Source organism: Arachis hypogaea, chromosome 16 (assembly GCF_003086295.3).
Source record: "Arachis hypogaea cultivar Tifrunner chromosome 16, arahy.Tifrunner.gnm2.J5K5, whole genome shotgun sequence".
In the NCBI taxonomy this organism is placed as follows: Eukaryota; Viridiplantae; Streptophyta; class Magnoliopsida; order Fabales; family Fabaceae; genus Arachis; species Arachis hypogaea.
In genome coordinates this window covers 149,284,695-149,308,348 of record NC_092051.1, presented here as the reverse complement: position 1 = coordinate 149,308,348, position 23,654 = coordinate 149,284,695, and the positions used below count along the sequence as shown (strand labels likewise).

At 27.7% G+C, this 23,654-nt stretch overlaps 3 protein-coding genes across 5 annotated transcripts; all 3 read right to left on the bottom strand.

Moving 5' to 3' along the window:
• Nucleotides 1-1,876: 1,876 nt before the first annotated feature.
• On the bottom strand, nucleotides 1,877-7,666 carry LOC112697837 (uncharacterized). Its single transcript, XM_025751194.2, has 12 exons — nucleotides 7,250-7,666; nucleotides 6,332-6,506; nucleotides 5,952-6,035; nucleotides 5,403-5,644; nucleotides 5,097-5,316; nucleotides 4,756-4,920; nucleotides 4,543-4,674; nucleotides 4,210-4,323; nucleotides 3,534-3,581; nucleotides 3,348-3,426; nucleotides 2,952-3,008; nucleotides 1,877-2,307 (listed from the first exon to the last, which is right to left on the bottom strand). The coding sequence occupies exons 1-12, from the start codon at nucleotides 7,453-7,455 to the stop codon at nucleotides 2,255-2,257; spliced, it is 1,575 nt and encodes a 524-aa protein (XP_025606979.1). The 5' UTR covers nucleotides 7,456-7,666; the 3' UTR covers nucleotides 1,877-2,254.
• A 9,698-nt stretch (nucleotides 7,667-17,364) lies between these two features.
• On the bottom strand, nucleotides 17,365-23,635 carry LOC112697836 (glutamate receptor 2.9-like). 3 transcript variants are annotated; one of them, XM_025751192.3, is made up of 6 exons: nucleotides 22,664-23,635; nucleotides 20,493-21,798; nucleotides 19,768-20,065; nucleotides 19,241-19,638; nucleotides 18,602-18,705; nucleotides 17,365-17,953 (listed from the first exon to the last, which is right to left on the bottom strand). In XM_025751192.3, the coding sequence occupies exons 2-6, from the start codon at nucleotides 21,003-21,005 to the stop codon at nucleotides 17,902-17,904; spliced, it is 1,365 nt and encodes a 454-aa protein (XP_025606977.1). In that variant the 5' UTR covers nucleotides 21,006-21,798; nucleotides 22,664-23,635; the 3' UTR covers nucleotides 17,365-17,901. The 3 variants fall into 3 exon arrangements, with proteins under 3 accessions (XP_025606977.1, XP_072075508.1, XP_072075507.1); XM_072219407.1 differs by having other exon boundaries at nucleotides 18,602-18,698; XM_072219406.1 differs by lacking the exon at nucleotides 18,602-18,705.
• On the bottom strand, nucleotides 21,035-22,949 carry LOC112805988 (glutamate receptor 2.4-like). Its single transcript, XM_025848303.1, has 2 exons — nucleotides 22,664-22,949; nucleotides 21,035-21,798 (listed from the first exon to the last, which is right to left on the bottom strand). The coding sequence occupies exons 1-2, from the start codon at nucleotides 22,947-22,949 to the stop codon at nucleotides 21,035-21,037; spliced, it is 1,050 nt and encodes a 349-aa protein (XP_025704088.1).
• Nucleotides 23,636-23,654: the final 19 nt, after the last annotated feature.

The following is a 23,654-nucleotide window of genomic DNA, read 5'->3' as shown; positions in this document are numbered from 1 at the left end:
CTTATAGGTAAATGTTTTTTAACTATATTATGTGTACATACAAAACCAATTTATAAATCAATTATTAGCGTGTATATATATATATATATATATATATATATATATATATATATATATATATATATATATATATATTAAAATACACAATATATATATATATTAAACAATATCTATTTATATATGAATACATAATAATTTATGTGTATGAAATTAAAAATTAAATGACATTGTTTGAGGTTAATTTTTTTTTATTATGAAAATAGAAGTAGTGATATACCTTAACATTATAATGTTTTTAATTTTTTAAAACTGTGAAAAGTACACAAATTGAAAGGTCTGATTTTTTGTATTTAAAATTTTTTAATTTTCTTTTAACACAAAACGGATAGTCCGATTTGTGTACCTCTCACAAATTGGACGGTCTAATTTCTGTACCTCTACAAATCAGACGATCCGATTTCTATACCTCTAATAAATCGAACGGTTCAATTTTTTCTTCTCTAATTAAACGATTTCACATTTGAATATAACACCCCAACAATTCACATTTTAAAAAAATAACAATACTATTCCAATATTAAAAATAAAAAGTTCATTGTTTGACAAAGAATAAAGTATAAAAAACACATCGAATTCTGTCAAATAATGTAATTTCTGACTTCATTGACTGCTAAAACAGATAAAGGTGTCATTTCTTTGAGTCTAGATTTGCATGATAAATTGATAATTGTCGGCACTGGTGAGATGGCGGAAATAGAAAAATATACTAACAGACTAATTTGATCAAACGCGAGATTAAATTGAATAACAAATCAAAACTAAAAAAGAAAAAAAAATCATGATAAAATACACGACATATCATGCTCTTTATCCATTCTTCTACCATCTGTGGACCCTGATGCTGCTTCATCTATTTTGGTTTACTTTAACATTTTTGTTTTTTTTTAGGTTATAATAATTATCAGAAAGTACAGTATGAAATAGAAAGGTGATGATATATGATCAAGTGCAACGCATTCGGTGCTCTTTGATGCAGCACTGCACTCAAGGCATGCAACCGACCGACCAAGGTCCTTTGAATTCATTTGAGAAATTATTGCGTGTGTGAATACATTCGTGATGGCAAAGATGGTGATATTTCATCTTTCATGATTTGGATGTGTGTGCAAAGAACTAGCCGAAAGTACTCCTCCAATAATGTGGAGGATAATCCAATAGTTAAATGGTTTACATATAAATAAATTCAAGGCCAAAACAGAAAATTTAAAGATAATGTTATTTTTCAAAAAAAATTTCCTTTTCATAATCTCTTAACACTATTTTTAATAATTATTAAGCCCTGAAAACGATAACTCACATAAAAATAATCAAAATAATCTTTATGTAGAAATATTATTTCGAGCAGTCAAACACCATTAGATTATCAATTTGACTATAACATGTATCCACGTATCAATTATTATCTTTACATAAAAACTATTTTTATCATTCGAATTAAGTAAAAAATATATTGTCATACTTTCATCTTATTTAGTAATATCAGCATCATCATCATAAGTTAATTAAAACCTCGACCCCACAGACATGTGATAATATATGATTTAATCTGACATTGTACACACAACTACGAAGATACTCATTTAAACTCCCATGCCATTCATTCATTCCATTCCATGTGACTATTAATTATGTTTGTACCTATATATAACCCAAGGAAAAAGAACAGATTTGCTTTATTTCTTTCAAAAAAAGTAATACTAGAATTCCCCAAAAACCATGATCATAACAGTAGTAGCCTGTGATTTAAGATACTAGTTAAAAAAATAAAAATTGCTTTGAGAAATTGGGTCAGGAAATTTGTGTACAACAAAAATAATGGGAGCCAAAATTTTTTCATCACTGAACACTGAAGAGCATAAGTGAAACTGAATATGTATATAGGATTATATATACGAACAGCACAGCTTTGACTTGGTGTCACAATATATGGAATCATCTTTTTGGGTTTTTGACAGTGCAGAAAGCAGTAGTAGTAGAAGTGAGCCGCAAGGTACTAAAGTCCACCATGAATGAGTGATGAATCCAATCCATGATCTTACCGTATTTACTGACTGCAGTATTTGGCTGTAATGAGTTAAGAACATGCATGCTTGCTAACATTCAATCACTCTATAATCTTCAAATTGACAAGCATAAAGAATAGCATACAGGATCAAATCCAGTACATTAAACATGCAAGGGTTTTCATTCAAGTTTATGGCTTCTGCTCAGTTTCTGGGATGACGGTATCTTGCAAATCAATCCTACCTGCATAACCATAGTGTGTTATAGAGCCTGGTTGAACCTTCTTCACCAGATTAAATATTCTTTGCATATATGTGTACAATTTAACGAGTGTTCCTAAATATAGAGTATCAATTTTGTACATATTAAATAACATCTCTAACCCAATTATGAGAATCAAACAATTTTCATGAACCATGTTCCCCAAAACTTTAATTATCAGGTAGGCACATGCATGGTTTCTAACCCTCATGCATTTTTTAAAAATCCTTTTTGAGCTTGAAACAGACAATACAAGTGTACCTAATCTTGCGTTGAAATTTAATTTTTCTTTTGGAGAATTAGAGGTGGCAAGAATCAAATGTAGACATTTTAGCCATAAAAGTTATAATATCAAGACCATGTTATGTACTATATGTCTCCCGTAAGCCTATGCTATTAGTTAGGAACACATCGATAGTTTTATATTCGATACAATATGGTTAAGGCGCAGATCAAGCTATGCAAATAAGTGCTCTTGTGCAATATTTATTTTCTCGAAGTATTTCTTCTCAAAAAGGTCGTAAACGTGTAAGTTAATTTGCTCCATCCATATGAGAACCAGAAGAAAGACTGTGCATATGTCTTTAGAGTGCATCTAGCTAGGCAGTAGATATAACTGAGCATACCTAACAAGGATATCAATGATGGGGCATTTGATGATCCATTTACTTTAACGTCTGCACCTGAAACCATTAATTTAATTTTTGTTAGTTTAAAATGACACTAGTTCAATGAAAATATCTTCATTTATGGCTAAAAATTAGAGGTGGAATGTTAAAATATTTAGACCAAACTAACTTATGTGTACTTATCAAAGTAACTTTATCATAACTTTATGTGCCACTGTTATCTCTCAAGTTTTGGTAGTAAAATAATATAGTATCATCAGAAGGTATCTGCATGAACTACACCAACTTTCTTAATTCATGTAAACTTAAGCCTAGGAAACCACCAAATAGAACAGCATAAGTCCATATTATAATCTTACAATGCAAAGGTATCAAGCATAATAATTTGTATACCTGAATTTTCAAGTGATTTAAGAATGTCTGATTTCTTAAAAGTATATCCTATGAAATTGGTGTCTTTGGATGTCAACATCTGCAAGTATGTCAAAAACATAAGTAAAATATCTATAAGAAATGATAAAACCAAAAGGATCTTACTGAGGATTTCAATAAAGTATAAGCCACAGCAGAAGTGGTTACCTTTCGCCAAGGTCCTACAGTTGCAGTTACAGATGGTGGACCTTCTATCTGCCAATGGAAAAAAATAAACATAGTTTAGATGTTCTTCTGAAGTAAGAAAACTGAAGGAGCAAATCAAATTCTGTACTTGAAACTATTAATAAATGACAGTTTTAGAAATATTGTCACTGATTCCATGTCTGCAAATAATAACAAATTTGAAAGGGTAATACATCTGGAAAGATAAAAAATCCACACCTAAAAGAGTGAGGAAAAAGTGTTACCCTAAGAAAATAAATGAATAATCATTTTAGCTAGCATTTAACTTGTCTCTTTGAACATTTGCAAAATGCTCACAGCACAACTTCAAATAATTTGTTTATAATTTGTCCCTACCCATTTATATCAATATCTAAAGAATCTAAATCATTATAGATGAAACAGAAAATTAGGCAAATGTGATTGTTAAATATAAAACCATTTATGAATATGAACTTCTACCAAATCACTTAAATTGTGAGGAAAGCTAATCCTTTACATGGTCTCTACCATTAGAATATTATCTTAACACTGCCTATCAACATTTCATATACTTTGTTGAAATGTTCGGTAAAAAGAAAATGATTTTAGAGCCAGCAACGAATTATATTATACAACAATTTAAATAATTTCCTATGCATAAATTTTTATCACTTACATCAGGAAACTTCTCAAAATTTTGCGTATCCAAGTCTCCAGTAACTGTAGGTCTAAATGCAGCCTCTGATTCATAAAGCAGATCCCACTGAACACTCTTGAACCATGGATGAGCCTAAAATATTCATCATTATGTAAGCAGGGGGCGTGAGCAAATTAATAATATCTAGAAATTTCTGGGTGCATAACAAGCAACTTTCTAAATGTTTCACTGAGTAATCATCATGCCCCAAATAAGTGGTTAGAAACTAAGTAATCAAAATAAGGAATATAGTTTAAGAAGCGTACTACCAAAATATTATACTGATAGGGATATAGTTAAAAGAATATTTACCTTTATTTCTTCTATTCCTCTGGTTCCTAGTCTAGTGTCAACATCACATAGTAAGCGACATATGAGATCCTTAGCTTCAGCTGATATCTTGGGTTCTTCAGGGAATTTCAGGCATGTTCTCCAGTTAACAATCTGCCACAATACAAAATCTCCAGGTTGTTATGAACAGATACAAGATATGAATAGTGTAACAAATTAAATGAACCATAATACCTTTCGGCAGGCCATCCTTGGATCATCAGAACAGAAGGGAGGATACCCAATAAGCATCTCATACATGATTGCCCCAAGAGACCACCAGTCACATTCCATTCCATATCCCTTCTTGAGCAAAACTTCAGGTGCCATATAATCAAGAGTTCCAACCGTTGAATATGCCTAAGAAAGTGTAAAAGTTGCTAATGGTTGACAGGCTATATATTTATATATAAAAATTAAAAAAACAATTTAGTCATTGCTTCATAGTTCTTATACTTGGATTATTTGCTTGTTAAACCAACAATACAAACTAGAGAACTTAAAATGTGTGTGTGTTTTGGGTGGGGAAGGTGTACCAATGTTCGCCGATTACGTTTCCACTGCTGTAATTGTTCCTTAGGCATCAACCAAGGGGACGCAGAGTATCCATCAGTTTCACTAGTTGATTCTTGACTGGTAAAATCTTCATTTTCCAATATACTTGAATACTTATCATCAAGAGGCTTACATAATCCAAAGTCCGAAAGCTTCAAATGGCCATTTTTATCCAGTATCAGGTTATCTGGTTTTATATCCCTACAAGAAGAATACATTAGACTAAGCACAAATTTTGTTTCCAAAACATATTATCCTAAACTTGGACAGTTTGACAATAGCCATACCTGTGGACATAGTTGTACTGATGTATTGAGTGAATAGCAAGAATGCTTTCAGCAATGTAGAAACGAGCAACATCCTCAGAAAGAATATCTTCTCTCATCAACAATGTCATAATGTCACCACCAGGTAAATATTCCATGATGAGATATAAGAAATCTGCATCTTGGAATGAATAATGGAGTTTTACTATGCATCTACTGTCAACCTCTGCCAGCAAGTTCCTCTCTGATCGAACATGTTCAACCTAAATTTGAACGGAAATGGTGAGAAACAAGGCGTATAAATTGATTCCAAAGGTCCAATGAACTTTAACAAGTAATGACAATATTTTATCTACTTGCACTGATTTTTCTTTTTCTAAAAAGAAAGGACATCCGACACACAAAGCACAACCTCAAATGAATAATATATTCCAAGTACCAACACTGATATCTTATATAAATTTGGTTTGGATTTATGTAGCATTATTGGTAAGGCCTCTAAAACTCTGCCGGAGGAAATCATGAAAAAAGGATTGATGATTTATGAATTTTACTTCGTTACTGCAATACCTGTCCGCGGCTAAGCATTTCTGACTTCTTTAACTTCTTCATGGCAAAAACCTCTCCTGTACCTTTAGCACGACATAGCCTCACCTACATTTTTCAAAGAAAGTTAAGAACATAATATAAAGGAGCTAGATTTATAACAAGAGATTAAATTTGATGCATTTGTACTGTCGACAAATCATATTCATTATTCAATCTCCTTTTGAGACAATTATTATTAGAGTCAAACACTTCTATTAAATGGTAAAGCATGATTGGATGACTGCAAAAATCTTTAACTGGAAACGAAACAAAATTAAGTCATCCTAACAAATTATTAGATACTATATATGAAGGAATCTAAAGTTTATAATATAACATAATCTAAAATATTTATTATGTACCTCACCAAAAGCACCTTTACCAATTACGGTTAATTGCTCAAAATCATCAATTCCAACTTTACGTCTCTGAAGCCTCATATATTCTGTTTCTCTCCTCTCCAAATTCCTCATCATCTCCTCCCGCTCTTCAACCGATATTTGAGCTTCCTGCACTTTCCTCTGTAGCTCTCTACGTCTGAAAACACACCAATAATAAGCAATTAAGATCAATACTTCTTTTTTCCCTCCTTCTTCAGTTTAGGCAATTAGTGACGAGAATTCTGTCCTATGAAGTAAAATTCACTAAAGTCACTGCACCAATCAACCACTTCCAAGTAACTCTTTCTATATACAAATGAAGCAGATGTTTTTGAAAGGAGCGATTAAATAGATGACATCAAGATTTTTAATTCACAAATAAATATGTTTAAGAAAAAAAAGGAAAAAACTAGTGCAGCATCAAATTTATTCTATTCTAAATTTCTAACAGCTTTTCTTTTCTCGTAAGACTAAACTCAATAAATTGATTAATTAATAGAATAAATACAGTTTGAGTTTACAGGCGTCATCATCACAAAATGCTAATTAAAGCGAAACAGCACTTTTTATTTATTTATTTATTTCTGTCTAAAACATTGCATATGATAATCAAAATAACAGTTACATTAAGCTAAGCTAAGCACATTTGAGAATTGAGATTACATTAAGCTAAGCACCAAATCAAATGCAAAACAATTGCGATCATTGCTGCACTCGCGCTACGACAATTGCAAAACCAACAGTTACATCCGACGCAGATAAAAAAAAAAAAAAAAAAGAAACTACATCTGATTCAGCTAGAATTCAGTTCCAAACCGCAATTCGAAACCATATATTGAAAACGAGAATTAGAAATAGTAGAAAGGAACGACAATTATGTATGTATAGATATATACACACCTGTCTTTGCGATCCTGCAATCCTTGGAGATAATTCTTGTAGTGATTCTCGATGAACTGTTTAGCGGCGGCGGCTTTCTGCCTGGTGACCGGCGACGAAACTGAAACGTCCGGTCCGGAGTCAAATTCGCCGGCGGCGCCGGCTCGAAGATCATGCTGCTTGAGGTTGATGGCTCCGAGCCTAACGGTTCCATCGTAGCCGTCCATTCCTGTGGAACGGATCGATGAGAAACCAACGGACGGTGGTGATGACGACGATGACGACGACGAGGAGATCTGAGAGAGAGTAAGGTTGCTAGCGTACACTTGGTGTTTGTTATTTCTGAAAGCAAGACGTTAAGCAATTACTTCTATTTATTTATAATTTCTTTCTAATATATTCTGTGCTGTGAGCCTGTCACTGTGGAGAGTTGAATTCATCAATTTATATAACTACTTAAATCTTAAGGACAGCTAGCAGAATGGTAGAAAACCAAGATTTTTCTTTTGAAAAATATTTAGACATTAACTATTTTTAGTAATTTTAGTTATCATTTGATATGTAGAAATATTAAACTATTTTTAATAAATAAATTTTATTTATTTATATATATAAATTAAAAAAATATAAATTATATTTTTTATGAGAAAATAAAATTTTTATAAATATAAATATAAATTAATATTAATAAAAATAATAATATTTACTGAATATATAGAGTTGATTTTTTTTACTGGCGAGAACTTTTTATTATTAGTAAAATGAGATGAGACTAGATAACAATATTGACATGTATGTTGTCCTTAGCTTATAAATTTTAAAATAAAATAGATTCAACTATTATTATCTAACTAGAAAATTATAAATTCAGATAAAAACTTGTATTGGTTATATTTGGTTATGTGGTTTTTTCCTTTACAATTAAAAGTATTAATTTTTTATTGGATTTGTTTTTGTTTTTGTTATTTTGTTATTTTTAGATTAATATATAAATACAAATGTATATTAAAATGAGCTGCTTAAAGTTTCGAATTTAGATGCTTAAAAAATTGAGTGATGATAGATAAATAAATCATTATTCCGTCAAGTTCTTAAACACCATTAAATCAAATCAAATACACGGCGAAAGCTAGTGCACTCCAGGTAAAGTAGGGAGTGCAACACTCTTTAAAAATTAACCTACTATCAAAAGTTATCAGGTAAATTTAATTTATTTATTATTGTTATTATTTTTTTTTGTCATAGGCTGAACAAACAAACCGGCACTAACAAAAATACTAATTCCCTCATTTAACACACGGACGACCTTTGCACCAAAAAATACTCAAGAAAATTTGATTGAATTCCTCCATTACTCTATTATTGTCGATGTGATGATGTCTTCAAGCATTTTCACTGTTTTATTTGTTGGCAGATGCTTCCATTATCGTTCTGACTAATCACAGATTTTAACGCTTTTGAATCCACCACATTCCACATCTATCATAAATGACCTTTAAAGACGCATGTCTGTCGCTGCTGCTGGTTGGCTAACTCCAAACGCAAAATCGATTATGTAGAAGAATCACGGTTTCTATGAAGGCTCCATCAGATGACGACATAGTCAAAGCACAAAATAGATGGCAGTTACAATAAAGTTCATTATCTTTTATTTCAAATTATCCTCAAATTGTACATAATAAAATAAAAAATAAAAATATAATTATATTTAAACAATTATTTGTATTATTTTTTTATTAATTTATTCAAAAAATAATTAAATTTTAAAGTTAATTGGTATAAAATATTACAGATATAAAATTAAGAAAAAATTTTATTTGTATAAGAACGAGCCTAATAAATAATTATTCTATTTAATATATAATTAAGAATATTTCTTTCTTTATCAACGAGTTATAGTTCAAATGACATAATTTTCATTAACTTTTTAAACATTAATTATTTATTTTACATGCAATATAGAAATAAATGAATATAATATTTATTAAATAAACGCAATTACATAAAAATTTTTATCGTCATAGTGTTTGAACCAAATAAAAGAAAATATTATTTTAAGAAAAACTAATAATATATTTTTAGTAATATTCTTAATACAAAATAATAAATTTTAAATATTATTTTAAATAATATATATTAACTAAAATAATATAATTATCCAAAATAATATATTATAAATATAATAAAATAACATATTTCAATAAAAAAATTGTTAATAATTTTAATTATATAAATATTTTTTATATAAATTTTTGTTTCGTACAAAATAAAATTATTATATGTTTGTTTGATTTTTATGTTGTATATATGTTCTTTTTAATTAAATTTATATAATACAAAATTTTTTATCTTTTTATTCATATTTAATGTTTTAATTTTGTTTCACACAAAATAAAATTATATATATATATATATATATATATATCACAAAATTTTTTATAATTGTCTTTATATTTAATATTATAATTTTATTTCACATAAAACAAAATTTACTTAAATTTTAATATTATATATATATAACACAAAAATTTTTATCATTGTGTTTATATTTAATATTATAGTTTTATTTCACACAAAACAAAATTTATTTAAATTTTAATATTATATACATAATATATATTTAATATTTTTTTAAGATTCTAATATATCTTTTTTTTCTGGATTTAGTACATGAATTTTTTAACTTATTTTTTATGTATTATTTATTTTAATTCTAAAGTCTAATAACTTTTTTTTGTACAGACATGTTGTTTTTAATATTTATGTACTATTTTTTATTTTGAACTTCAGCCCAATATCTGAGATTTACAAAAAAAATCTAAAACTTGTAAAAAAATGATTAACCTGATTAACAGGTTGCCTTTTTAAATCTAGACCATTCAAATAAAATATAATAAATAAAGAGTTCAGATTTAATGAATTCACAAGGTGTGCAGCACTCCATACTTAGCAAGGAGCGTTTAAGGATGAGCCCAAATACACCTACAAAAAAAAAACTTTTTTTTTTTATTCCAATCTCTTCTTCCTCTCAACACGTTTTTTTCCTTTTTTTTTTCTTAAGATTCTGGTATCTAAAACTTATGTCTTTTTTTTTTCATACCAGTTATATGTTTTATTGTTAAAAAATAAACCAATAACATTTTAGGCACTTGGTTGGGACATAATTAAAACAAAAAACTTATTCACCGGACGTATAAGTTTTTATCCAAGTAAGTTTTCAATCAAATATTTTAAAAGAAAAAAATAATAAATAAAGTACTATTTTAGTTTTTAATATTTAAATTAAATTTTAATTAAATTTTTTATATTTTAAAAATTTTAAATAAATTTAATACTATTTTATCATTAAATTTGACAAAAATAATCAAGTAATGTAAATATTAATAATATTATTATACATGTGTTAAAAAATTATAACCAACGTTTTTTTTTACATTTTTTTATAAAAAAAAAACTAAAAACCTAGTAATCAATCATCAATATTTTATAATTAAAAAAAATGATAATGATTGATAGATTAATTTTACTTAATAATAAAATTAAATATTATTAATTTTTTAATATATTAATTATTTATGTCAAATTTAATTATAAAATAACATTAAATCCATTTGAAATGACTTGAAATTTTAGTATTTTTATTATTTTTCCCCTAATCTGCATTCTTCTATGTGTTTGTTTTTTTCGTTTCTTTTTTTTTCCTTTACTTCTTTTTCTTCTTATGCTATGCCCTTGTAGTTTTTTTGTGTTTATTTTTTTGTTCTCTTAATTTTTTTGTGTTGTTTTTTTTCTCTTAACACCTTTCTTTTTCTTTTTCTTCTAATTAATATTATATTAATTTTACAAAAGTTATGCGTTTTAAAAAAAATTATGTTTTCAAAAATTTATGTGCTCATTATATAAAACTTCTGTATTTAACAAAATTTATATATTTTTTATTTAAAAAATCAATAAATTTTTAGAATTTAGTTGAATTTAATAAATTTTTGTCCTTAAAATTTGACAAAAATTTTAAAAATATTCTTAAGTTTTATTTCGTTCCAAAAATTTTCTATTTGTATCAAATATATCCTCGACGGTTAAATTTTTAAAAAATTTAAGATCAATCTAACAATAATGCATGAAAATAATACTTGATTTGCTTGTGTTGAAGGGCCATTCTTATGAAATTGTTGTTGAATCGATCTCAAATTGATGCAAATCGAAAACTTTTAAGACAAAATTAAAACAAATAAAATTTAAAAATATTTTTAAAATTTCTGTTAAATTTCAAAGACAAAAAAATACTTTACCTAATGATTTATTAGAACAATATGATATTTAAAAAAATAAATATTAAACAAAAGATTTATTAAAAAAAAAAAACAAATTGTTTTTACCCATTTCTTGACATGTGTACAAAATTTCCTAAAGTGTGTGTTGGTGAATGATGTGAGTGGGAAATTGTGCACACACACAATGCTATGTTTGTGAAAGCTGTAGCAAGGCTGTCTTATCTGTATATATGAGTTGTACATAATAAGAGAGAGAACACACATGCTTTGAGTTTCAGTCATGAGAAAATTCCAGTTTTGTCTTTTTGATCTTCTAGATTTATAGTAGGGTCAATGGCTCAATAGTACTTTCCTGATTTCCTCCTTTACTTTCTTCTTAATTAATATAATTCTTAGCTGAAACTTATATTGATGTAAATATATTAAAAAGTTTTATAATTAAGATTAACTATTAAAAATTATTAAAATATTAGTGTATTGTATATTTAAGTTGTTTTTTTTATAAATTTTAATATATTTTTAAAATTTTTAATCTCTCATAATCATATCTTATCTTATGTATGCAAAGAATTTAAAATATTTTTGACTATTAAACATAAATAATTTTCTAAATTAGATTAGAATTCAAATCGTGCTTTGATGTAAGTAGAAAACTTTACAATCTTTTTATATATAACTAGTGTGTCTCTACTAATCCATTTTTTATTAACTAAATGTGTACAGTAATAATAAATGTAATGTTAGGTAAAATGGTAAATATTTCATATTCAAATGAAAAAAATTATGGATTTAAATTTTAGATATTATAAAATATATTTTCAATTATATATAACTAATGCTATTTTGAAAGAAATTATACACTAAATTTTTTCATATTCTCATTATATATCGTATAAATATAAAAATTTCATTTTAATATTTTTTATATTTAATTATATTATCATATCAATAACAATAATTATTTTTACCTTAACTAAGACAAAGTAATTGTTATAGACTGCCACAAGTCCAATTCGATTGGTCGGCGGATTGAAACACCGCCTCGGATCCAAGCTCTGAACCGTTCCACACCAGGAAGAACCCAACAGGCCGGTTCCCAACACCCGTGCGCGCGCCTGACTTGCCATTAAGCGGCCCAAGTCACCACGCCCAGCAATCGGTCGGGTCGGTATCTTTGGGACAGCACTCGAATCTCCGACCTGAAAACCGAAACGACCTGCTCTTCTCCGCATGGATCAAGATAGCTCATAGATACTTCCTGGCCATTAGGCTAGGTCACCTACGGGCCCATCCAGCACAGTATATAAGGAAAAAGGTCAGCTCTCTCCCCAAAGTACCAATATCTTACCTAATTTGATTATCACCTTGTACTGACACTGATTTAATCGTTGGAGTGTCCTTACAGGTGATCACCCCTCCATCCACACCCCCTCCAACATCGCTAGCTTTCAACCCGCTTCTCTACATCCGCTCCAAGTTAGTCCAAGGTCTTATCCGCTCATCCTCTCACCACCACCCGACTCGTCGAGCACACAAAATCTCCTAAGTAACGAACAGTAATATAAACAAATAAATATAGTTAGATAATTATGTAAAAAATCTTCTACAATGAGTGTATTAAAATTAATTAATCTTATATAATTATCTTCTATATATATATATATAATAATAATCAAATTAATTATATATAAATATATAATAATTAATTTAATAATTAATTTTTATGTATATAATATATTTTAATTTTACAATATAATATTGTTAAAAGTTAATTTGAGTTGCTCTTATTATTAATTCATTAATTCAATTAAATTTGAATATTACCTTATACATCTTAGTTTATAAACCAATAATATTTTTAAATTGAATTTAATATGTCAAAAATTATTTTTAATATGAAAAGAGAGATAGTATTTTAATTGAATATTGACATTTGAAGTGTTTTATAGTATTGTAGATATTGTGCAATACATCTCCACGTGGTACAATACGCCTTCCACGTGTTGACTAAAATACTGTCACGTATCCAACATACTCCATGTATTGACTAAAATGCTGCCACGTGTCTAATACGCCCTTTACGTATTGTAACACACTGTTCATGTATTGACTTTCTACCTAAAAAATTCACTCACCTATAATTATACTAAATATTTATATTTTCAACTAAAATACTAATATTTTTTCATATAAAAAAAATTAGCCAATAATTTTTAAATGATATATTGGGAACAATAATTTTTGGAGGAGGTGAAGGAGGGATGAGTGGGATGGGAAATGAGATGGGATTGGTCACATGGATGGAATCTTTGGAGGTATTTAAGCATGTATGATATGTGAGTCAGACTAATCCAAAATAATTAAGAAAGAAGAAGAGAGTGACGGCATTGTCGGCGGAGATTGAAGAGAGAAAAAGAAAAGAAAAGAAGAGAAGAGAGGATGGAAGTGAGTGTATAGCTGTAGTACTGAATGGGTACGAGATGCCACGTTGATGTGCGTGAATATCACGCTTTCAAACATACGCACGAGACCTGTCACCTCCCTGTCTCTCTGGGAACTGGGGGACCGGATGCCATATCAGGGATCTCAATTCTTATCACTCATCCTTCAATAGATTTATTGGATATTTATTTTATTAAGTATACAAATAATTATTTTAATATTAAAATTTAAATAAATAATTTAAAAATATAATATATTTTTATTTTATTCATAATTATTTAAATTATTTAAAAAAATTATTAATTATCTAATATTATCCTAAAAATAAACATTTCATTTTGATCGAGTATTAGTATAAAATAAGAGAAAGTTTATTATCATCATTTTTATTAAATTTTGACTAATATTTAATTAATAAAAAAATAAATAATTTCGTATTGTTAAATATAATTTTATATCATTAAAAATATTGATAATAATATAAAATCTGTTGATCATTTAATATTTTTCATAAAATAATTTTTTTTAAAAAATAATAAATAGATTTTTATCTTTTTATTTTAAAAATAAATAATTAAGTTTTTGAGTTTCCACTAACTAAAAATACAAAAATATCTTTTAATTTTTTAAATGTAAGATATTTAAGTTTTTCTGAAAAATTTATTTGTTTTTATATATTTTAAATTAAAAAATTTTAATATTTCACATCTTAAAAAATAAATAATATTTTTGTATTTTTAATTAGTCAAAAATTTATATATCTTTAAATTATAAAATCAAAGATTTATTTATCTTTTTTTTATAATTATATATGTATATGTATCTAATTACGTAATATTACATAAGTAAAAAAAATTATTTATTTTATACTTTAAAAAATATATTAAATTTATAAATTAAGAATTTTTTTTTAAAAAATATAAAGAAATTAAGTTTTCGATATATTTATTTTACATTTATAAAAATATTTAAATTTTTTATTAATAATAAACTTATCATATGTCTTTAGAATATATGTTAGCTAAATCTAAAAAAATATTATTTATTTATTATAAGTTCAATAATCTATTAGAGTATATTTAACGATTCTTGTGACTAATTATGCAATTTAATATATATATATATATATATATATATATATATATATATATATATATATAAATTAATACTTTGATTATGTGATATTAACCAATAATTTTAACGTTTATTTAATCTCCAATCTAAGAATCAAGCCACCAATACTTAATTAAGAAAAATGAACTTTTCTCTGTTAATTAGAGCCTTAGATTGACTTGAAACTAATTAGTTTAATCAGTGATCAATAAATTGAGTTAGTTTGATTTTTTAACTAACATATAGTAGTTAGTTTGATTTTTTAACTAACAGATAGTAAATTAGACATTATATATAACAAAATTAAAAAAATTTCAAGTGTATTAAAAATACTGATGTTCTAATTGTTTTAATCGTTGATTTTAATTAATATATATTATATATATTTTTTATAATTTAGATCAACAGTTAAAATAACTAGAATACCAATATTTTCGATATACTTAAAACTCTTTCGATAAAATTAACATATTTTATAAGTAGGGGAAAAAAACAAAGTTGAATATACATTTGAAAAAATAACACTAAAAGTATGTAACTAACATATAGTAATCAAACTATGAAAGCTTGTAATGTATCACCAACTATTTTATAATAATATAATTTTTAGAAAACTGTTTGACTTTGATTCAAGGCAGGTCAACAAAAAATATAATTTAAAATCCGCCTAAAAAAAGTGTATTTGGTCATATTCCAAAAGCCAAACCCACCATAAATTAAACTTCAGGTAAGATCAAGGTAATTTACCAGTTTTTAATAATATTGTTTCCGAATAAACTTTTAATGATTTTGTATTTTTTTAAAAAAATCAGCATGGAACAACAAAAATAAACACAAATACAAAAAAAATATATAAAATCTATGAAAATAGTAAAATTAGCTTACAAACAACTAATAGTTATTTTCAACATTATAATCAACAACTAAAAAGGCCAGCATCATATCATTCCTAATAACACAAAAAAATAAATTTTTAGCAAAAAAAATAGATAAATATTTAACTTTTTGTCTCGTAAATATTTAAGTTATTGAAAATTAAAAAATACATATACGTTTTTAAACTTTTTAAAATTAGGACATTTAGATTCTCCATTACATTGAACTTTATTTTGAGACTAAACAAAGACATAAATTTTATTCTAATGATGTGGACGTTACGATGTGCCACGTAAAAGTCTAAAATGGTTAATCACTTTAGACTTTCACATAGCATACTATAACAGTCACGTCAGCAGAACAGAATTTATATCAAACATTTTTATTAGATCTCAAAAATTTAATGTAATAGAAAGATCTAAATATCTTAATTTAAAAAAAAAATCGAAAACGTATATATTTTTTTAATTTTTAAGAATTTAAATATCTACGAGACGAAACGTCAGAAACCTATATTTTTAAGCCAATCAATTGTTAACTTAATTTCAATTTCATGTATAAAACTTTATGATTTGACTGTTTGCTTATGGTTGTTATCTTTTGTAGATGGACGATTGCATGAATACAAACATAAATGAGCTCAAAGAACCTGTTAGTATTAATTACGACATGACATTGGGAAATGAACCCAAAATGCACAAAATGATACCAAATGTCCAAATGTTAATTACTCATTTAATGGGCCAGCGGTGGTTCAGGTTCACCAACTTATGTTAATTCACAGTTGGCAGTTGGCACTTGAAGTCTTCAACACATGCTTTTATATTACACTATAACACTTGAAAATTTAATACTAGTAGTACTTTAGAACTTTTATTTTAATGTATTTATTTATATCTTCAATATTTTATCCATCATTTTAAAATTTTAATTTCTTAATATATTAATTTGTCGAAAACTAGCTGTATTATTGGATGGGGTGAGTCAATATGTTTATATATGCATGATTCATATTCAAATACATTGAATTAATTATAATTATACCAACATTTTAAAATGATAAATAAATGAAATAAATAATGATCATGGCATTATTTTTATTAGTGTGTACTTAATTATTTGAAAAATAAGATAAATAGTTTAGGCAGTGGCCATTGCAAAGCATAATCAAAAGTTGACCCACATAAAATAATAATAAAGACATCCAAAGATAAAACAAAATATGAAAAAACAAGGATTTAACTAATATGTATCTTTAACACACATGATAAATTTATTATTAATAAAAAAATTTTAAATTTTTTAATAAATAAAAAATAAATATATTAAAAACTTAAATTTTTTATATTTTTAATAAAAAAATTAATTTATAATCTTATGTTCTTAGAATATAAGATAGATAAAATTAATAAAAAAAAACACAAAAAGAAATAATGAGAAATCGGATAAAAACATTGGTTATTTTGAATTTGTTAAACGTTATACTATACACAATATTAGCATGAATGTAATTAACTAAATCTAAATCATTGAAGATCCTAGAGCTAATACATTTTGTGAATCATAAGTGGTGGTGTGTTGTTATTGGCAACTCAATATTCACTACATTTTGCTCCATTTTATTTGAGACATCCTCTAAGTTCTTATTTTCATCTTGGATTGGAGCACTAGCTATGTACTTGCTTAGATTCTTTGAAACACAAGATTTTATTTTGCCTAATCCTATTTGTAACAATGATGATGTCCCTTCTAAATAGTTGATAAATCCTTTTCCCTTCTTTCCAATTAGAGGAGCCATTGAGACTAACAAACCAAAGACAGCAATGCCTCCACAAATTCCAAATAGGCCAAAGAATGGTTGGGGACCAAGTTCAACATTTTGAATAATGTTGCTATTTGGAGATCCACAAGTGGTTTTAGATAACATTTCTTCTTCTAGTTTTTGTACTTCTCCACTTTCTATTGCTTTCAATGTTGCTCTTGATATGTCAATTGATAGGGCTGAACCCTTGGGAAATGCCTGCATACATTTGATAAGGTTATAACTGTATAATATATATAGAAAAAAGAAAAACTCAAATGTTTTTGAAATAATAATATTTTAGTGATTTTAAGTTTTTAACAGTTGATTTTAATTAATATATATATATATATATATATATATATATATATATATATATATATATATATATATATTTCATAATTGGAAGACCAGTATTTTAAAAACATTTGAAATTTTTCTGTTAGTATAAATTAAACAACACTTGGGAACTATATAGTATATATAACACAACTTAATTATAACTCAATTATATATATCCGATTCTTTATTTATTACAGTTTGGCTGTTTTTAAGAGAAAAAAAAATATATTTTAGAGAGTTCAACTAATCATAGTTATTAATAAGAGAAAAAGATAAATCTTGAGCTTTGACTTTTTTTTTATTACAAAGACAATTAAGTAATTCATCAAACTTAAATACAAATAATTACAAATGACTTCTCATTTATATAGATGAGAGACTTATTTAAATTAAATTTAATAAAAGACCTAACTATTTTTGTGATATAAAGTCAGGATTTAATTATTATTTTTTTTTAAATTTAACTAACACGTATCATAAGAACACAAGAACACAAGTTAAAATTATCAACTGAAAAAATCTGACCTGAAACCCTGATAAAGGGGCAACCCGGTGCACAAGCGTCCCGCGTTTAACGCAGGGTCCGGGAAAGGGCCGCAACCAAGGTTGTAATGTACGCAGCCTAAACCCTGATCTACAATAAATTAGTTCTTTGTCTATCGTGTTAAAAAATATGGTAAGCAACTAAAAAAAAATTTTCAATTAAAAAAGTTTTTATAGAAAAAGATGTAAAGTTGAGTTTCCAATATATTTGCTGTGCATTTTCAAAATAAAAATTTGAAATCTTCTATTGGTAATAATTTTAATACGTGCTTTTAAAACACATAATAATTAAAACCTTTTTCTAATAAGAAAAATTTTAAAAAATAAGTTATGAAGAATGCTAGTGAGCCATCATAATTTATTATTTTTTATCATTACTTAGTCATTAAGGTTCAAAAGTATAAGATAAAGTATATTATTGGATTACTAGACTAAAGGAATTAGATTAAAAGAATTGAGTTTATGATTATGCATGGTAAAAAATAAAAGATTCTGATATCCAAAGCATTTGTCATAAATTATTAAACATATATATCTTCTATTAAAAAGGAAAAATTTGCACAATTATCCTTTTCAAGTTTCAACTAAAAAGAGATAGGAAGATGAGAGAAAAAAACTCACAAAGCCTAATCCACCAAGCTTTAAGGTAGGTCCTGCTTTGATATATCCCTTACAATGTGTAGCAAGAAAGACTTCAGCATGAGGTGCAATAGTAAAAGCTGCTACAATTTCTTTTTTCTCAAAAGCCCTTGGAAAATCACTAATTGATTCAAAGCCCTTAACATTCTCAGGCTTGAATTTCAGTTCATTAACCAAGTAATGAACCAAGAATGTGTTCTTATTGCAACCCACTATTGCATTGGTCCTTAGCAGTGTTTGTATATCAGGCACAGATGGTTCAAGTTGAGACACTGTCATCATTGATGAGAGGCTTGCTGTGAAACATGTTGTCACTATCAGAATTGCAAACAACCATGGTGCTAGCACTGCTCTGGCCAAGTTGCTTTTCACAGGTTCTCCTGAAAATACAATAATTATTTGATTTGATATGAGTTTCATAGAGGAACATGGGAAATTGACAAGTTTTAAGCAAACATATGATAAGATTTTAATTATAATCTAATAATGGCATGAAATGAAGTACTTACTATGTACAAAGAATAATGTGGTGACAGAAAACCATAGCATGGTTCCAAACCCTTTAAGCTCTGAATTATGTTCACGTTCAATCAACCATATAACAAATGATATAAACATGTGCATTGCTGCCATTAACAACCACATGTCTTTTGTGAAAGCTTCCATGAACATCCATGTTTCTTTTGATCTATCTGGCTTTACTTTTGATACCATGGCAATACCGGATGGAATATATGGATTAGAGAATTCAGCATATGCATATCTTTGGTCAATTACTTGAATATCACCAACAGCAGCATCAAAAACCTACATCACCAACATACATAAACAATGCCATAGTGTTGTATCATAAGCCATATATGTGTTAAAACTATTTATATTTAGATTTCTTTTAACGGTTACTTGTAAATCTTCTTAGATTTTTCTCTAGTTTTATTTACAAAATTATCGTCCACCGTGAGTTCATTCAAGATTTAATAACTAATAAGCATTCTACAACAAACAAAAAAGGACAACCCGGCATACAAACACTTCGTGTTAACGAAAGATCCGGGAAAGAGCTGCACTAAAGGACGCAATCTAGCTAGTCTAACTTGATAATTACATTGGTGGCTAATTTCATGTCTTGAACCCAGAAACAACTCAACAATTGGATAAACAAATCAGACAAAATTTGTCATTCTGAAAAATTTTCTTCCTATATTACTATGGAGTGAACTAGTGAAGATTTTACCTTATTGTTCACTTGCACAACTATGTCATCATAGGATCCATAAAATGGCACCAAATCATAAGGAAGCTGATAAGGTAAATGCTTCACAACTGCTTCAAAGACATGTATTGAGAAACCAGTGATATGTGTTTGATTCAGCCTCTGATCATAACTCACATTCACAAACTGAGGACATGGATCCCCAGCAGGGACACCAATCTTCACACTCCTCCTTCCTTCATTATTATAAACCCAACCTTTTGGCACTGATTTCGATCCACCCGGCCAATTCGCATTACTTAAAAGTACTCTACCAGAGGTCGAAGCAGAAGCAGAAGAAGGACTAATTTGGTTGACAAGGTTCTCTGAGAAACCGGATTCTGGTGACCAATATGCTAACTCATTGTAACTTCTTCCAATAACATTGACAATCTTAAATGTTGCTGGTTCCAACAATTTTCCATCTTTGAAAATTATTTTACCACTTAGACCCTCATGATTTGTAGCTACAACATTCTTTGATAACTCTTCCATGGAAAAGTTTCCTTGTGATTGTGATTTTCTTAGAGCATGAGCAATGATCCAAATGGCATCATAAGCTCTAAGAGCAGAGAGACTTGGATGGGGTTTTCTATTTCTTCTTCAGGATATTCCAACCCAAATTCGCGGCGGAACGCGAATTTGAAACGTTTGAATGTCTGGCTCAACTCGACGAAGCTTGTTTTGCACCCAATAACACCTTGCATATTGAAGGTAACAGATGAATAATCCAGTGAATCAAGATGGCTAGCTATGTCATCTGTGATGATCCACACTGACCCTTTTTCCATCAACCCCATCTGATTCGCTTTCTCGAACAGAATAGTTGCAAACTCTAATGATGATTGTAGAATCAAGAAAACCCTGTTATAGCTCTTGTTCTTTAGCTTCTTAAGTTCATGTTCTATAGCTGTTTTTGGGTCTAAAAGGGTGTCCACTGAAGGAAAAGCTACATAGTTTTCAATCTCAGAATTAACATGGCTAAGAGAATATGAGAGTTTTGTTAATATATCTGAATCATAAGAGGTGAATCCATTGTCATGTTCATAAATTGCTGTCACTTTTCTCCAATTGAATTCACATATGATGGCTGCAATGCATTGTAAGTTTAAGGTAATGTCATTACCTATTTGTATGAAGTTTGGCAATGGAATTTGTCTTATTTCTGAACTTGATGTTAGGGATATGATGGGAATTTCCTTTGAGCTTTGAAGAATCTCATTGACCAATGTTGCTCCATCAAGTTTTGTTCCTATGATAGCTTGCACCTTTTTGCTGTTTGCAAGATCTACACTTACATGAAGAAAAGAGGAAAATAGTAGATGAATTAATCAAAGGCTTAAAAGTTTAGTAAACCAAGAATTTTAAATGTCAAATAAACACATTCATTCAAGAATTAATGCAAATACATGGGGTGCAAAAATGATGAGATATCAACTTTATCTCTTATATTCTGATATGACTCTAAGTTTCAATTATGATATGATTATGTGAATTACTATGCTATACTGACTTGTTAAGAAGTGAATTAATTAGGATGAGCGATTAATTTTTACCAAAGATAGGGAGACTCAAACCCACGATCTCTTAGACGAGTAGGGTAAAACTATGCCATTTGAGCTATAATTCATTGACAGGATGAACGATTAATTGTAAGGGTGAGATTAACAAGTTTGATCCTAAGAATATTATAATTTAAATAGAATCAAGTTGTAGCGGTCAAATGGCAAGTAGGACCACAACTTCAAAATTAATATTTGCAAAAACATAATTATGTGTTTCTACATGCTTACATCAATATACATTAACAAATATCAACAACAAAAAAATTAATTATACTTAGGTAGGTAAAACATCACGCAGCTTCTAAAATTATTATTATTATTATTATTATTATTATTAGGAAGAATATGAAATATGAATGACTTGTTTAACTATGTTTATTTTTGTCTCATATACTAAATACTAAATTAAGATACATTTAGTAATATTGAATGAGAAGTAATATCTACATTAGACGAGTCACGCATCCTATATATATAGTTGAAAAATATGTATGAACTTAACGTACAAAACAAAATGAGTAATATATATATATATATATATATATATATATATATATATATATATATATAAGGTTGAACGTTAATTACCAGCTGCCACCATACTAGATGGATTCCGATGAGAATCATTGAAGTTCAAAACAAGCTTGGAACAACTCAATATGCTATTAACATCTTTGATAGCAACTTCCATAGCTATCTTCTGCTCCATTCCAATTAGTGAATGGAAGTCTATGATTGCTCCAATGTTCAAAATCTTGTAGTCTATGCAGCTTCTTCTTCCTTCTCTTTCATGATCTTTACTATCATTAGCTTTGGACCACACAATCAGAGGCAACAGCAGTGCCAAAGACAACATTGATAACCAACGAGACATTATGCAACTCTTTGAATTTGGAAGGAGAAAAGATGAACCATATTTTGGTTATATGTATGATTAGTTAATAATCGAAGAAAAATTATTCTGGAGGAGTTGACATCTGAATTCTGACTAAGAATAATTATTAACATATTGTTAGTCAGGTCTTATGTGTATCTACTAAGTATAAAGAATTTTATTAAGAGATTTGCGAAGAATTTGGTGTATAATCCTTTTCTCTCCTAAAATATTCTTTAATAAAATAACCATGATTATTGGAGATGTCATTGTTATAGTGTACAAATTCAGCAAAGTAAAACAAAAAGACAAAGCTATGAATCAGCAATGTAGTTATAGTGCTTTTTAACACTTTCCTGGAAAAGAGCCGAGATCATACTTTTAAAAATCTAATTTGCGAAGGCTTCCACGTGTATAAAAATATTGATTTCTTTTAATTAAAAGAAAAATGATTATCTGATAAAATAGCTGAAACAAACACAACATCCATTAATAAGAGTAAAAATTTTGGATGATCATAGTCAACGAGAGAGAAAAAAAAGAAAGAAAATATTTAATCACTTCGATTATCTGCTTCAGGATATGACTTCTGACTTCTGATATCTGAGACTAAGAATTGGTCATGAACTTTCCTTTCCCTTGCTCCTTGTTGATATTAAATATTTCTTTCGCTATCACCTATAAGCCTGGACACCATTATTTTAC

Bases quoted from the DNA above. Each gene is read 5' to 3' on its own strand.
- LOC112697837 (XM_025751194.2), bottom strand. From the start codon at position 7,455: ATGGACGGCTACGATGGAACCGTTAGGCTCGGAGCCATCAACCTCAAG. The intron at 6,036-6,331 runs GTACATAATAAA...TGAAAAATGTAG, and splicing joins GTAAAGGTGCTTTTGGTGAG to GTGAGGCTATGTCGTGCTAA. The intron at 4,921-5,096 runs GTACACCTTCCC...ACACTTTCTTAG, and splicing joins AACGTAATCGGCGAACATTG to GCATATTCAACGGTTGGAAC.
- LOC112697836 (XM_072219406.1), bottom strand. From the start codon at position 21,005: ATGGAAGAGTTATCAAAGAATGTTGTAGCTACAAATCATGAGGGTCTA. The intron at 20,066-20,492 runs GTAAAATCTTCA...TTGGTGATGTAG, and splicing joins TTGTGCAAGTGAACAATAAG to GTTTTTGATGCTGCTGTTGG. The intron at 17,954-19,240 runs GTGAGTTTTTTT...AAATGTATGCAG, and splicing joins AGCTTGGTGGATTAGGCTTT to GCATTTCCCAAGGGTTCAGC.
- LOC112805988 (XM_025848303.1), bottom strand. From the start codon at position 22,949: ATGTCTCGTTGGTTATCAATGTTGTCTTTGGCACTGCTGTTGCCTCTG. The intron at 21,799-22,663 runs GTAATTAACGTT...ATGTAAGTGTAG, and splicing joins ATCTAGTATGGTGGCAGCTG to ATCTTGCAAACAGCAAAAAG.